Raw genomic sequence first — 16738 nt, 5'->3', positions numbered from 1 at the left:
TGAGTGCGGCCTCAACCAGGATCTTGGATTCATGTCGCATTACATTCACCCTCCACCATCTGGCCTGGACCCTCAAAATCCTACCAACTGTCCTGGCTTGAGACAATTCACACCTCTTTAACGTGGGATTACCCCCTATCTCTGGATCTGTAATGATATGATTACCCGCAAATGCTCGCATTCCAAGCATTGTCTGGCATCTCTGACTTTGTCTGTATAAATGTTTCTGGAACATACCTCTCCATTCACCTGAGGAAGGAGCAGTTCTCCGAATGCACGTGTTTGAAACAAACCTGTTGAACTTTAACCTGCCTTACTGTCTTCATTTTGAAGTTACCTTTTCTTTACCCTCATTGTTTACCTCTAGTCAGCTAGGTTAGCATTTGTTTTTCTCTCTGATATGCTAATCTGCATCTCAGCATCTTTGTAGATGTCTCCCCATTCTTTTATTATATTGCAATTTTATTTTTTAATCTTCATTTTCTCCAATTCTTAACAAAAGAGAAAGAAGGTATGACTTGGTCGCAGCTCTCTGGCAATGTCTCCCTCTCTCTCCTTTTCTCTCCATTACTGAATTGCAAGACCCTTGAAGACGGGCAGGAGTGAACCTGTCTGATTTACTTTCTCCTGCCAGTATAAGTGAGTCTCCTGTAAGAATTACATAGAGTTTATTAGTCAGAGATGTACAAACAGAAGATTAATTAGTTTTTTAAAATACCAGATCTCTCGAGGCATTTGGTGCATTGCTTTCAACACGAAAATCAGCACTTCAGTAGAATGTGCCAAGCATACATTAACTTTTCTTTCTCTTAAGCTCGTACTTTTTCTTTTATGAAGGAATCAGGGCTGATGTTCCTAACCCTGGACCCCATGCAAATCTCAGTTTTCTGGGAACAAAGGTTAGGAAATTGAGGTGGAGACTAGGATTACTGGATCTTTGCATTTAATGCTGTGACAGGATGTCTGGGGCATTCATTGGGAAGGGGGAAGTGGATGTCCAATGCTTGTACTTGGCGCTAAACTGATGCTTCAATTTAACAGAAGTGGAAGGAGATGTTCCTAACTTTACACCACATTTCATGTTTGGGAGACCAGCTGGATGCCCGAGAATAGGAAAGATGGCACCCTATCCAATTCTGAATCCTTGCCAACTATTATGGCTCTCTCTTGGTAATGGAGCGGGATCTAGATCATACACAAGTGATCTTAAAAAGAATAGAATTTGATGCTCAGCATTCATGTTTCAGTTGTCATGGAAGTGGTTACCATCAACCTGAAATGTTAAATATTGCCCTGGCACCCCATTGTATGCATTGTGGCCTCACAAATCTTGATGTTGTCATCATGTTGCCCTGTAGGGGAAACTGAAGTAGGCCATTTGGCTCATCTAGCCTGCTCTGCCATTAAATATGATTGTGGCTGATAATCTACCCCAATGCTACTTTGCTGCACTATCTCCATATCCTTTTATGTAATTGGTCTTGAGAAATGTATTGATTTCTGTCTTGAACATGCTCAATAATTGAGCTTTCATAGCCCTGTGGGCTGAGGAATTGCAAAGATTCACCACCCTTTGAGTTAAGAAATTCCTCCTTATCTCAGTCTTAAGTAGCCTGCATCTTATCTTGAGATAATGAGATGGCACAGTGGTTAGCACTGCTGCCTCACAACACCAGGGATCCAGGTTCAACTCTTGGGCCACTGTCTGTGTAGAGTTTGCATGTTCTCCCCGTGTCTGTGAGTTTGCCATGGGTACTCTGGTTTCCTCCCGCAGTCCAAAGATGTGCGGGTTACGTGGATTGGCCATGTTAAATCGTCCCTTAATGTCCAGGTTTGTTCAAAGGGAGGTGGTGGCATAGTGGTCTTATCACTGGACAAGTAAACAAGAGACCCAGACGAATGCTCTGGGGACCTAGGCTCAAATCCCATCACGGCAGATGGTGGAATTTGAATTCAATAAAATCTGGAAATAAGAATCTAAAGGTGACCATGAAACCATTGTCAATTGTCGTAAAAACCCATCTGGTTCACTGCTGTCCTTCAGGGAAGGAAATCTGCTGTCCTTACCTGGTCTGGCCTACATGTGGCTTCGGATCCACAGCAACGTGGTTGACTCTTAACTGCCCCCTCAAGGGCAATTAGGGATGAGCAATAAATGTTGACTGAGTCTGTGGCATGCACATCCCATGAACAAATAAAACAAAATGTTGGCTAGAATGGACATGAACAACGAGAGGTTAATGTACAACTCCAATCCATATTTATAGCAGACAATGGAGAGCTTTCTTATGACATACCATTATATAATCAACACCCTCCCGATAGGATCTCTTTAGAAAATGATTGTTTGGTGCAAACTTGAAAAAGGAAAGACTGATTCTTTCCGGAAGTCTTAAATGTGATCATGCCATGTTGCATTACCGTATCAATTTGTCAATATACCAAATTTGTGTCATCGATGATCCCCCCCCCCCGGACCAGGCTGGTCACCTGGAATGTTCGTGGACTGAATGAACCGGTCAAAGGAGCCACTGTGTTCGCACACTTGAGGTAGCTGAAGGTGGATGTGGCCATGATGCAAGAGATGCACTTGAAGCTGGGAGACCAATTTAGACTGAAGAGGGGATGGATTGGACAAACAATCATTCGGGATTGGACTTTAAAACAAGAGGGGTGGCAATTGTGGTTAATAAAAAGGTGGCATTCGATGTGGGAAACATAGAGGCACACCTGGTCAGTGGGAAGCTGGAGGCAATGGCTATGGTGTTGGTGAATATATACGCCCCAAGAATTCTAACACGGTTCTGGATCCAAGACTAGACCGGTCGAGTTCCAGGTCGGGAAAAGTATCAGCAATGGCGATAGAGCTGCGGTGGGTTCATGGAGCACATGGGGGGGATCCGAGCAAGGAATATTCATTCTACTCCCATGTGCACAAGTTTTTCGTACTTGACAAAACGCAGATAGCGGGGCCGGGGGGCATTGATTACTCAGCAATCATGGTGTTGGATCATGCCTCACACTGGATAGACCTATGGGTGAGCGCAGGAAAGACCCAGCGTCCGCAGTGGAGGTTAGATTTAGGGCTGTTAGCGGAGGGTGAGGTCTGTGAGTGGGTGAGGGAGGCCACCCAAGGGTACATAAACGACACTGGTGAGACCGCAGCAGTGGTGGTTTGGGAAGCATTGAAGGCAGTTATCAGAGGGAAATTTATTTTGATTCGGGCCCCACAGGGAGAAAACTGAATGGGCAGAGTTGGACATTGCCAAGGGCTCTATGGCCAGGGAAAACAGTAGTGGGGAGAGCTGGCACCCCTGTCTTGTCCTCCTACAAAGACTAAAATATTCTGTGGAGTGGTTGGACAGGCTGGTAGGTGAAATCTTACAGGTGGACCGGAGATATGCGGAGTCTCCGGATGAGGAGCTCCTGAAGGAGAGTCAGAGACTTCAGATAGAATTTGGGCTCCTGTCCACAGGCAAGGCAGGAGGGCAGCTGAGGACGGTAAAAAGGGCTATATACGAATATGAGGAGAAAGCTAATTGGATGTTAGCACATCAGCTGAGGAAGTAGGAGGCGGCGAGAGAAATTCGGAAAGTAAAGGATATGAGGGTGAAGATGGTGGTGGACCCAGGGGTGGTAAATGATGTGTTTCACAAAATCTATAGTTGACTTTATAAATCGGAACCCCCAGCCGGAGAGAAGGGTATGAAGCGATGTTTGGGGGGCCTAGAATTCCCGAAGGTAGATGAGGAGCTGGTGGAAGGCCTGTGGGACCCAATTGGGCTCGGGGAGGTGATAGACGGATTGGGGGTGATGCAATCAGGTAAGGCCCCGGGACCTGATGGATACCCAGTGGAGTTTTATAAAAAGTTTTCTGAGTTACCGGGGCCGCCCCTGGTTAAGGCCTTTAATGAGTGTCAGGAACTGGGAGTGCTCTTCTCTCTCCCCCCCCCCCCAACGCTATCACAGGCATTGATCTCTCTCATCTTGAAACGGGATGAGGACCCAGAGAGTTGTGGATCATGCAGGCTGATCTCTCTTTTGAACGTAGACGCTAAATTGCTGGCAAAGATCTTGGCCACATGTATAGAGGACTGTGTCCTGGAGGTAATTGGGGAGGACCAGACGGGATTTGTGAAGGGCAGGCACTTGACGTCCAACATTAGACGGCTCTTAAATGTTATAATGATGCCAGCGGAGGGGCGCGAGGTTGAGGTGGTAGTAGCTATGGATGCAAAAAAGGCTTTTGACTGGGTGGAGTGGAAGTACATATGGGATATTCTGGGCATGGATGGGTTTGGGCAGGGATTTGTGGATTGGGTCCGGTTGCTATATCATGCTCCGGTGGCGAATGTAAGAACCAACCGGGTCCAGTCAGAATATTTTAGTCTTTGTAGGAGGACAAGACAGGGGTGCCCGCTCTCCCCACTACTGTTTTCCCTGGCCATAGAGCCCTTGGCAATGGCCCTTAGGTCATCGAATGTCTGGCGGGGGATAGTGAGAAACTGGTGGAGCATAGGGTCTCGCTCTACGCGGACGATTTACTTCTTTATATTACAGGCCCGTTGGGGGGGGATGACCGGAATCATGGAGACATTGGAAAAATTTGGGTGGTTTTCAGGCTACAAGCTAAATATGGGAAAGAGTGAGGTATTTGCGATTCGGGCACGGGGGCAGGAAAGGAGACTGAAGGAGTTACCCTTTAAAGTGGTGGGGAAGAGCTTCAGGTATCTAGGGATTCAGGTGGCTAAGGATTGGAGGAAGCTCCACAAGTTACATATGGGTAAAGCGGTTGATCAGATGAAAAGGGTTGGACATGCTCCCGCTGGCACTGGCGGGGAGGGTACAGACGGTGAAGATGATGGTCCTCCCGAGGCTGCTGTTCTTTTTTCAATGTATCCCGATTTTTGTCCCGAAGGCCTTGTTTTAGGAAAATGAATGCGGTAATCTCTGGTTTTGTGTGGGCTGGTAAAACCCCAAGAGTGAAGAAGGCACACTTGGAACGGGGTCGTGGGGAGGAGGGCTTGAACCTCCCGAGTTTTATTAATTATTACTGGGCGGCGAACATATCGATGGTTAGGAAGTGGGCAGTGGGGGAGGGGTCAGTTTGGGAGCAAGTAGAGGCGGCATCCTGTAAGGGTGTGAGTTTGGAGGCTTTATTAACAGTGCCCGTGCCGTTCTCGCCGGCTCGGTACTCCAAGCCCAGTGGTGGTGGCAGCCCTGAGGGTGTGGGGGCAATGGAGACAGCACATGAAATTGAAGGGGTCATCACTGTGGTCACTGATCTGTGACAATTACTGTTTTGTTCTGGTGGGACTGGATGGGGGCTTTAGGAGGTGGCAGCAGGCCAGATTGAGAGATTTGGGGATCTCTTCATTGAGGAGGGTTTCCCGAGCCTGGAGGCATTAGAGGAGGAGTTTGAGTTGCCAGGTGGGAATGGGTTTCGGTACCTGCAGATATGGGATTTTGTCCGGAGGCAGGTTCAAAGCTTTCCTCGCCTCTCCCTGAGGGGACTACAGGATAAGGTGTCAAAAATGGGGGTGGGGTGGGGTGGGGAGGGGAGGGTCTCTGAGATATACAAGGAATTGATGGAGTGGGAAGGGGTCCCAATCGGGGTGGTGAAGAGGAAGTGGAAGGAAGAGTTGGGAGTGGAGTTGGAAGTCAGACTATGGGAAAAGGCCTTGAGAAGGGTTAATTCATCGTCGTCGTGTGCCAGGCTTAGCCTGATCCAGTTCAAGGTGGTCCATAGGGCTCTCATGACTGTGGCCTGGATGAGTAGGTTTTTTGAGGAAGTGGAGGATAGGTGCGGATGCTGTGGGGGAAGCCCGGAGAATCATATGCATATGTTTTGGCCATGTCCGAAGTTGAGGGGATTCTGACAGGGATTTGCGAAAGTCATATCAGAGGTCCTGGAAGGGAGGGTGTCTCCGAGTCCAGAATTGACAATAATTGGAATATCGGAAGATCCGGGGACCTGGGGGGGTGAGGGAGGCTGACGTTCTGGCCTTCTCCTCCCTGGTGACGCGGAGACGGATTTTGCTGGGATGGAGGGACTCGGAGCCTCCAAAGTCAGGAGTGTGGGTTAGCTACATGGCAGGGTTTCTCAGGCTGGAAAAGTTTAAGTTCGCCTGAAGAGGCTCAATTCAGGGGTTCGCTCGGAGGTGGCAGCCGTTCATCTACTTCTTCAAGGAAAATTGAACGTCATCGGCAAGGGTGAGTTGGGGGGGAAGGGGAAAAGCAGGGGGGTGGAAAATGGGTAATTATGAAATAGGGTGGGGGTAGTAGGGGTGTTTTAAAAAAATGTTTTTTGCGTTTGCCGGCCCACGCCGTTGTTTAAGAAATAATATAGTGTTAAAACTGCGAAAATTACAAATGCTTCAATAAAATACTTTATAAAAAAATACAAATTTGTGCAATAGATTAGAAAGAGTAGAAAGGCATGGGTAAATAAATGCTTGCATATATATTTACAATATATTATTTGTGAGGATCAGAGTGGTGCTGAGATACTCTGTTACTGCAAATGATATCATTAATGCCTTTGGCAGCTGCAACCTTTTGCTTGTCCGCCTCCACTATTCATCTGTCATAGCTCTTTAACAGGATGAAGCAGGCAACAAAATAACTGCAAATCTTCCCAAGGCTGGATGGTAATCAGTATAATATATATGAATCAATCTTATTAAATTAGCAGTTGCATACTCTTGTCTTGGTTGTAAAATAAATCTTGTCAGACTATTATGTCTACAGCTTGCATGACTTGGCAACAGGGTCTTCCAATCATTATCTCTGCCACCTGCAATGTCCTTAAAGATACAACACCAATGGCAATATGTTTGTGTTACTGAAAGTTCTTTGCCGGTTTCAAGACACCATAAAATCCCTGCAGTGCAGAGAAGCCATTCAGCCCATTAGGTCCGAAACCGACCCTCTGAAAGAGCACCTCATCTTGGCCCATGCCCCCACCCTATCCCTGTAACCCCATCTAACCTTTTGGACACTAAGGGACAATTTATCTTGGCCAATCCACCTAACCTGCACATCTTTGGACTGTGGGTGGAAACTGGAGCACCCAGAAGAACCCAAGGCAAACTCCATACAGACAGTTACCCAAGGCAGGAATTGAACCCAGGTCCCTGGCGCTGTGAGGCAGCAGTGCTAACTGTGCCCCGTGCGCCCTCACATGCTCAGTTACATCTAAACTGGCATGGATAAATGGTAGTGTGTGTTATCAGGGTAACTAATACCTGTGTTGATAGTCATCTTGGCATCTAATAATCTCTGCACATTCCTTTTATTGTTGACTTGTGCATCGTATGCAATGAATGGATGACATAAAACAGATGATTCAGTGCATTGTGAGAGTGACCAGTGTGGAGAAAGAGAAAGTAGAAAAAATAAAGTTTAGCATTTGTATAGCACCTTTGAGGACCTCAGGGTTCCCCAAAACATTTTGCAGCAAAGAAAATATTTTGAAGTGTATTTTCTGTTATAATATAGGAAACCAAGCAGTCAATTTGTGCACTTAAGGTCCCGCAAACAGACAATTTTTACAATATTAATGGATAGATAAATATTGGCCAGACACTGGGAAACGAAACCTTCCAATTTTCTGGTCCAACATTCCACTGAATAAATCAGCAATCCTGAAAGTAATAACAGAACATTGCTGGCTCACTGATGTCAATAGCTGCTGTCATCTGAAAATTGTAGCACAAATGAATTTATAATCCTTTTCATTGGTGCCTGAAATATTGAGCAAATGTGTCCCTGATATGCAATTCAGGATCTCAACTGACCATGTAAATCTCAAAGATATCTGATCAATCGTTACGTAACAATTCAGTAAAATCTGGAGTTCTAAATCTTCCAGGAATTCCCGCATACCCATATCATCTGACTTCTATTTTCAAAGTGTCAATTACAAAACATTCTTGGCTGTCATTTTATGCTCCCCACATTGTTGATTTTGTTGTGGAATAAAGGAGAAAACTGACTGTACTCAAACTGTATAGTTTTAAATCATTGGTTGCAGTATCATGGTTAATTCATAGGGCAAATGGAAATACCAACTGTCAACATTTTTATACTCTGGGTGTTTTAGCTGCCTGGTCTGAATGTGTTGACAGAAATCAGCTGAAAATAGGCTTTTCTTCCCTCCCTGCCACTTCTGTTGAGTCTGAGTGTGTGTATATAGCATATGCTTTTCATGCAAATGAGTGTGCCTGTCTATTGTACGCAGTGACCTGTTAATTATGAAACGTAAATGAAGCAGAATGCTTCATTTTTAATTGTTCACTGGGATGCCCTTGGGGGGGGGGGGGGGGGGGGGGGGGTTACCAGTTTTGTGCCTTCCACATTTTGATTTTCCCTTCATGCTCTTATTTATTTGTTTATTTTCCCATCTGTGCTCCTGAAGAATGTTGTATATATCCACTGCTTAATGTACAACGTGTAGGCTGCTACTTTTCACACGTCAGTGCTGTTCTTGACTTTTTCTCCTTTTGGGGATACTTTGAAGCCATTATTGGCAATTATGATTTGTACACCAAAGAAAATACAAATGACGCACTGTCCGCAATGTATCAAGCTCATAGAATCCCTACAGTGCAGAAGGAGGTCATTCGGCCCAACAAATCTGCAGCGACCCTCTGAAAGACCACCCCACCCTATGCCCGTAACCCAGTAATCCCACCCAGCACTAAGGACCATTTTGGACACCAAAGGGCAATTTAGCATGGCTATTCCACCTAACCTGCACATCTTTGGACTGTAGGTGGAAACTGGAGCACCCGGAGGAAACCCACGCAGACATTGGGCGAACTTGCAAACTCCACACAGACACCCAAGGTTGGAATCGAACCAGGGTTCCTGGTGCTGAGGCAGCAGTGCCAGCCACTGTGCCACCCCTTAGTTTAGTATAAAACTGGGATTAGATTAAGCATGTGTTATATTGTATGTGGTGACTCTTTTTTAAAATGCCCTCTGAAATAGCTTGACCCAGCAAGCCACTCAGTTCATGGGCTTTAGGGATGGACAATAAATGCTGGCCTTGACAACATTGCCCAGATCCCATGAATGAATAAAAAAGATCTGTTGTTCGTAAGTGGTTACATGACTGGTGTTTTTTCACCCCAGTGGTCAACTGAAGTGTAAGGAAGAACTTGCATTTCCACAACTTTGATGAGAGAGTTTGAGTGTACATTATTTGCTTTCATGTTGGAAGAATTTTCAAAGTTTATTCAAACTGATTCAAATCACATAGTGGATTTGCAACAAGTCTGTGTGGAATCCTAATTACTGATGGGTTGCAAAATATTCAGCATCAGCAGAGAGCAGGAACAATGCATGTGCATCACATGAAAGTTCAAAATGCCGCACAAATTGAGTATTCTCAGTCCAGGGGAAATGTTCCTCATGACTTTTCAAAGTACCTGTAGTCTTCACTTTAGATACTTCTTAGGAAAACCCCCAAGGAATTTGCATATTGAAATCTGCCTTGCACTTTCCTGGCATTTTCGTGATTGCCATGAGGAATACTATTAATTTTTTAAAAAGTGAAAGACTATGCTATGCAGGCAAATCAGAATAACTCAGATAATTCTTTATGCCATTAAAGTGCCGTCCATTCCATTAGACTATATGATAACAGGTCTGAATGGCTGATTGAATTAATTTGATTTTGATTTGAATAAGAATGGATCTGGTCAGAATAAATGGAAGCAAAGGTTGGCAGGAAAAATGGTAACTGAACAATGGGTTACCTTCAAAGAAAAAATAGTCTGGGCACAGTCAAGGTATATTCCCTCAAAAAGGAAAGCTCCCTGGATACAGTTAGTGATTAAGGTGAAGAAGAAAGTATGAGTGTGACAGCTGTCTGGTGGATAATACAATGGAGAACCACACTGAATATAGAAAGTTTGTAGGGGGAGGGAAAAAGCAAATGAGAGGAGAAAAGAGGGAATATGGAAAGAGATTGGCAGCTAACATAAAAGCAAATTGCAAAGTCTTCCATAGGCGCATAAATGGGTAAAGGGTGGGAGAGTAGGGATGATTCGGAACCAAAAAAGGATTTTATGCATGGAGGCAGTGTGAATAGCAGAGGTTTTATATGGATAATTTGCATCTTGGATTGGATTGGTTTATTGTCATGCCTACCGAGGTACAGTGAAAAGTATTGTTCTGCATGCAGCTCAGACAGATCATCTGTACATGAAAAGAAAATACATAGTAGGGAACATAAAATGCACAAGTGTAAATACATAGACACAGGCATCGGGTGAAGCATACAGGAGTGTAGTACTACCGGTAGAGAAGATGTGTGAAGAGATGAGATCAGTCCTAAGAGGGTGTTTTAGGAGTCCGTTAGTAGTGGGGAAGAAGCTGTTCTTCAATCTGTTTCTCAGACTTTTGTATCTCCTGCCTGACGGAAGAAATTGGAAGAGTGTGTAAGCCGGGTGGGAGGGGTCTTTGATTATGCTGCCCACTTCCCCAAGGCAACGGGAGATCTAGACAGAGTCAATGGATAGGATGCGGTTTTGCGTGATGGACTGGGCGGTGTTCACAACTCTTTGTAGCTTCTTCCGGTCTTGGGCCGAGCAGTTACCTACCAGACTGTGATGCAGCCAGATAGAATGCTTTCTATGGTGCAAACCTGTCAAAGTTAGTGAAAGTCAATGTGGACGTGCTGAATTAGGAAATATAGGCGCTGTTGTGCTTTCTTGGTCATTGCGTCAACATGGGTGCACCAGGACACATTTTGGTGATGTGCACACCCAGGAATTTGAAGCTGTCAACCATCTCCACCTTGGCCCCGTTGGTGCAGACAGGGGTGTGCACAATACTTTGCTTCCTGAAGTTAATGACCAGCTCTTTAGTTTTGCTGACATTGAGGGAGGAATTGTTGCTGTTACACCACTCCCTCCTAGGTTCCTATCTCCCTCCTGTATTCTGACCCGTCGTTGTTCGAGATCCGACCCAATACGGTCGTGTTGTCAGAAAACTTGTAGATAGAGTTGGAGCCAAATTTTGCCACGCAGTCGTCTGATACCGAGTATAGTAGAGGGCTATGTATGAAGTCTTCCGGGACCCCGGTATTGAGGACTATCGTGGAGGAGGTGTTGTTGTTTATCTTTGCTGATTGTGGTCTATGGGTCAGAAACATTCCTAGCCTCTGATCTGCTCTTGTATAAACAATATTTGTATGACGAGTCCTGTTCAGTTTCTGACCAGTAGTAACTTCTTGGTGGGGATTCAACAATGGCAATGCCATTGATTATCAAGGGTAGATAGTTGAATTCTCTATTGTTGTAGATGGTCATTGCCTGCCACATGCGTGGCACGAATTAATTGCCACTTATCAGCCCAAGCCTGGAATTTGTCCAGGTCTTGCTGCATTTGGCCATGGACCACCTCGGTATCTGAGGAATCATAAATGGGGCTGAACATTATGCAAGCATCAGTGAACATCCCCACTTTTGAACTTACAATGGAGGGAAGGTAGCTGAGCTCCAAGAACCACAACTTCTTCCTTTATGCTAAGTATGATTCCAATTGATGAAGAGTTTTTCCCATGATTCCTATTGGGCTGTTTTGCTGGAATGTCATTAAGTCACACTCTGTTAGTGTGCAAGGCAAATCACTCTCTTTTCACCTCTTGAGTTCAACTGCTTTGTTTATAATAATAAGTAATAATCTTTATTGTCACAAGTGGGCTTACATTAACATTGCAATGAAGTTACTGTGAAAAGCCCCTAGTCGCCACATTCCACCGCCTGTTCGGGTACATAGAAGGAGAATTCAGAATGTGCAAATTACCTAACTATGGCAACTTTAATTTCTTTTCCAGCAACTTTACCAGGTTGAGACTTCATTATTAGGTGCTGTTGCTGGCAAGTCTTCCTGCACTTCAGATTAATCTGAAATTGAAGCATTCATTGTTTTAGAAATTTGACATGGCTTGATCAATGGTGAAATTAATCTTTTTTTTTAAAAGAAATCTCAATTGAAAAATTTAGATTTCAGGGACTGTTCTGACGCTGCCGGCTGCCAATTTATTGCTGTGTTTCCTTTTCTTCCTTCTTAGCTCTTTTTGTTTCAATTGCTGCGGGGCCTTTCCTATACTCATCAGCGATACATTTTGCACCGAGACCTGAAGCCTCAAAATCTACTCATCAGTGATACCGGGGAATTGAAGCTGGCAGACTTTGGTAAGGAATGAGAGTTATTCTAACTAGAGGCAAATAGTAAGGTTACATTAGCAGAGGGAAATTGAAATCTAGTGTACAGCATGTTAATCAGACCACAGTTGGAGTTGTGCCGTTGATATAATCTGATCACTGGTTATTATTATTCTTGAAAATGTAAAGTGCAACCAACAAAGGTTTGTCCAGATATTAGGAATTTAAGTTACAAAAGGTTCTCAAAATGTCAGGCTTGTTTTCTTTGGAAAATGAATGAGTTCAAAAGTATATAATTGAAGTTTCAAGATTAAATTGATCATGACAATGTCTTCACTGTATATTTCCAATATGAGAGAGCAGACATTTGAAAGATCGAGATGTTAAAGCAGAGAAGATTTTGATCAAGATTCCAATAAAAGCTCTGAATGTTCTACCTGGGAGGATCATTGAAGCATACAGCCTAATTGGGTTCAAAAGACAATTAGAAATTTGTTTGGCGAGGGAAGGAATTACGGAGCATGGTGTGAAGTGATTAGGTAGAGTTGGTATTTTGAAAAATAATCACATTTGTTTGGGTGCAGTAGCTTTATCTATCTCTCAAAACTCTTTATGATTCACGCTTGTAGAATTAACCTATCATTGCACAGTGTACGTTGTGTATTGCATTTTCTATTTTAAATTATGTACAAAGATAAGGTTTACTTTGTCAAATTCCACTTCTTATTGAAAAATAAAATTGATTTATGATTACTTTTTTCGTTCCCTATTGGTTTTGGTTTTTTCCTCAATATATATTTTAAAATTCCCTTTTCTTCAGTTGGAAACATTAAGTTTTGTTCTTAGATGGTCAGAGTTTTGGTTCTTCGTAAGATGCAGGATGCTCTTGTCTCTATTCAAGAATTTGTTTGTCACCAGAGGTGGGAGAGCGGCTGAGGGAGGGAGGTGGTGTTAAGCAGAGAATGACACTATTAGATTGATGTGTAGATGCTGGTGTTGGACTGGGATGAGCACAGTAAGACGTCTTACAACACCAGGTTAAGTCCAACAGGTTGGTTTCAAATCATTAGCTTTCGGAGCACTGCACCTTCCTTAGGTGAGGAAGGAGCAGTGCTCCGAAAGCTAGTGATTTGAAACCAACCTGTTGGACTTTAACCTGGTGTTGTAAGACTTCTTACTGTACTATTTAGATTGTTAGGTTTTTGAAAGCTAAGATTTTGTGATCTGTGTACTTTAGTTTGGAATAAAAATATTTTTTAAAAAGACTGCTTGTTTCCCACCTCCGTAACATTGCCTGACTTCACATTTGCTTCAGCTTATCTGCTGAAACCCTCATCCATGCTTTTGGACTTGAGTATTCCAATACACTCCTGGCTGGTCTCCCATTGCTTCGTAACAATCAATATAAGTAAGGGATATAAATATACTAGGTTCAGAGATGTGATAATATAATCATCATGATCATGCAAGTCTGTTGAGCAATGGACTTTGTGAAAGGAATCATGTGTTGAGTGATGAAATGCTGAATTAAATTTAAGCTGATTAACCAGACTGCAACTTGACAGTCACCCTCACCTGGGCAGCACATACGAGGAATTTACTCTTGACTGTTGGATTTTAAAGTCCCATTCAATTCGTCTTTGGGTGAAATCCCAAATTACCTTCCATGATGTGCAATGGTCCTCCTTCTCGAGAAGGTGCTATTGATTCCATTTTATCTGCACATTTGAGTGCTCTTCATGGAGGGAGACGGGCTTTTATCAAGGCAGAGGTCTTGGAGAAAATTGAAGAATCGTTGAAACATTATGTAAGGCCATTTGAGAAGGGATTTCATTTAGGAAATTTGATGTGTTTTAAGAGAAGGTCATAAGAAATGGAAAGGGCCTGCTAAGGCTGTGATGGTAAGGTGATTGTTATTTAACTGTTGAGGTTCATCGCTCACAATTAATCGGAATTACTTACAAGATCTTGGGCTCTGAGCAACTGATTAAGGGAAACAGTTGTACCTTGAGTGCTTATGTATTGGTGTTGAAGGTCCTGAAGAACAGATTATGGTGAGTTAAAGGCTATAAGGTGGTACTGTAAGTAATTGTGACACACAGGACAGAGCAATTCTGTGATTCTGTAATTCCAACAGATCAAAAGGCCTGTTGCCCAGCGTGAGTACTCAGTTAACATAGACTCTAGAAGAGGTCTAGTGAATGGAGGATTGCAACAAATGTGATACATGCAGGAAAAGCTACTGGCAAGTTTAAATATTGGTTTGATGTTCAAGGTGATGTCCAGTAAGCGAGCGCTATATCCTGGCTGAGGGTGTAAATGAGTGGAGGGTAAGTGCAGTGCAAGTACTGAGGGTGGATCTGGAAGTGATTCTTGCACCACCAAATGATTGCATGTTGGCGAAAGACCCTCTTCCGATGGAGCAAGATGGTGATTTTTCAATAATAGTTTTGGCAAAGAGGAGATGCAGGTAGAGGACCACAGCATGAATACAAACAAATAAAGGTCACAGAACCGTCTCAACAGAACCAGAAGTAGATCTTGGGTGGGATTCTCTCAGCCCGGGGCCGGGCCGGAGAATCCCCATGACGGTGCAAATCGTACCACGCCGCCCCCGATGCCAGCATGTGATTCTCCGCAGAGCCCGCAGGTGTGGTTGGTTGCGGCGCTGGTCGCGGGCCGCTCTACGTGGGCCGCGGCCGGCCGATTCTAGGGCCGGGATGGGCCGAGCAGCCGTCGTGAAAATGCCGATTCCCGCTGGTGCCATCCACCACTGCTCTCAAGCTGCCGGAACTCAGTGTTGAAGGGTTAGGTGGCAGCCTGTTTGAGGGGGGGAGACCAACCATGAGGGGGGGGGTCCAACCCCAGGGGGGCCTCCGATGTGGCCTGGCCCGCGACCGTGGCCCACCGATCGGCGGGCCGGCCTCTCTGTCTCCAGCATCCTTTCTTCCGTGCCAGCCCCAGAATGGCTGCAGCGCAGGAGAGCACACACATTTATACGCTGCCTGCTGGGCGGAGCCAGCAGTCAGGGATTTAACCATCGTACCTCTAATATACAGGCTGTACTGTAATACATATAATATACCACGAGTGGTGTTCACCACATAATCAATGATGACTGTCTCCCAGTGTCAGTGTTGGCCATTTTCATATCTAGCTTGCAGTTGTCCTTCTAGCAGAGTAATGGATGCCCTGCAGGCCATGACCCACTGGCCCATTCAGCGTACAGATGTATATACCCATTATTATCCAGTGAAAGTAGCCAAGCTAGCACAGACAAATTGGCTGAGAAAATGAAATGTACACTGATGGAATTAGCATGCTCCAGACCTCTGTTCGTGACCTTGTCTTGCCAAGCGATTCTGAGATTTATGCCTGAGACAGTAAAGGTGGAAACTGTTCAGCCCTTTTCTGCCTAGCATCTTTGTCCAGATGTGTCTACTGTAGAGGAGTGTGCTGAGGGTGCATACTTGGTAATGCTAACCTTTGGTGTTCTTAACCAGGTTGCTGTTCCAAATATTCTTACTGAAATTGGACATCACATATTGCAAAAGCTGCAGTTGTTTATTGATCTCAACATCAAGTGACCGATTGCTGGTGATTGTAGAACCTAGATATATGAAGCTATCGAGAACCTCCAAAATCAATTTGCCATTGCTGATATGGGAACATGTTGGACTATGATATTTGTATATGGGAACATGTTGGACTATTACCAAACTCTTTACTGGCATGAGAATCTATCTTTGTCACTGAATGTGTTCCTTGGTATGGAATGCTAGTGCAGCATAGTCAATGTGGAACATCTCTGATGAGGATTTGGTGTTCTTCATCTTGGATCTCAGGCAAGCAAGATGAATAACTTTGCATCAGGTCCAGTTTATATGTCGACACACTCTGTAGATGACCTGATGACATATGACAAAGAGAAGAATATACAAAGAGAAAAATATGCTCAAGATTGTCTGTACCAGAACACAATTCTCTTTGCCCCACTGTAGACCTGGAGTAGCAAAATAACTCTGTTTACCCATCACCCCTGCTCCTGATTTTATATGTCCCAATGGGGGTGACTGTGGAGATATGCCAGACCATTTTTGCAGAGGAATAAGGGAGGAAGGGTGGAGCTAAAGCTGAATGGGGTTTAAGGGCTGCTAGAATTTCCAATTGGCTTTCAGTAGAGAAAAACGGATTGTGTTCCGAGTACAGACAATCTTCAGCATATTCTTCTCTTTGTATATTCTTCTCTTTGTAATATGTCATCAGGTCATCCTCCACCCATGGTCGTACCATCAGTTGTAAAGGCCGTGTGCTCTGAGATTCCCTCCATAAACCCCTCTGCCTCTCTTCCACTGTTCTTCAAAATATGCCCCCTTGGCCAAGTTTTGGGTCAGCTGGACTAATATCTGCACATGTGTGTTGGTATCAAGTGTTTGTTTTATAACACTCCTGTGTAGTGCCATGAGACATGTTATTATGTTAAGGCTGCTTTTTAAGTACAAGGTGCAGTTGTCGTTTTGCTCAGTGGGCAGCAAATATCTCTCAGAGTTGAAACATTT

At 44.3% G+C, this 16738-nt stretch overlaps 1 protein-coding gene across 4 annotated transcripts in view; it reads left to right on the top strand.

Annotated features, from left to right (window-relative positions):
- cdk14 (cyclin-dependent kinase 14) overlaps positions 1–16738 on the top strand; it is a 776296-nt gene that overhangs the window by 394752 nt on the left and 364806 nt on the right. For all 4 annotated transcript variants that reach the window (XM_038797927.1, XM_038797929.1, XM_038797930.1 and 1 more), the window contains one exon: positions 12086–12209. In XM_038797927.1, coding sequence (XP_038653855.1) covers positions 12086–12209 — 124 coding nt within the window. The remainder of the gene's footprint in view (positions 1–12085; positions 12210–16738) is intronic.

Source organism: Scyliorhinus canicula, chromosome 5, assembly GCF_902713615.1.
Source record: "Scyliorhinus canicula chromosome 5, sScyCan1.1, whole genome shotgun sequence".
NCBI lineage: Eukaryota > Metazoa > Chordata > Chondrichthyes > Carcharhiniformes > Scyliorhinidae > Scyliorhinus > Scyliorhinus canicula.
Note: the sequence above shows the minus strand (reverse complement) of the source record. Positions and strands in the feature narration are given on the sequence as shown.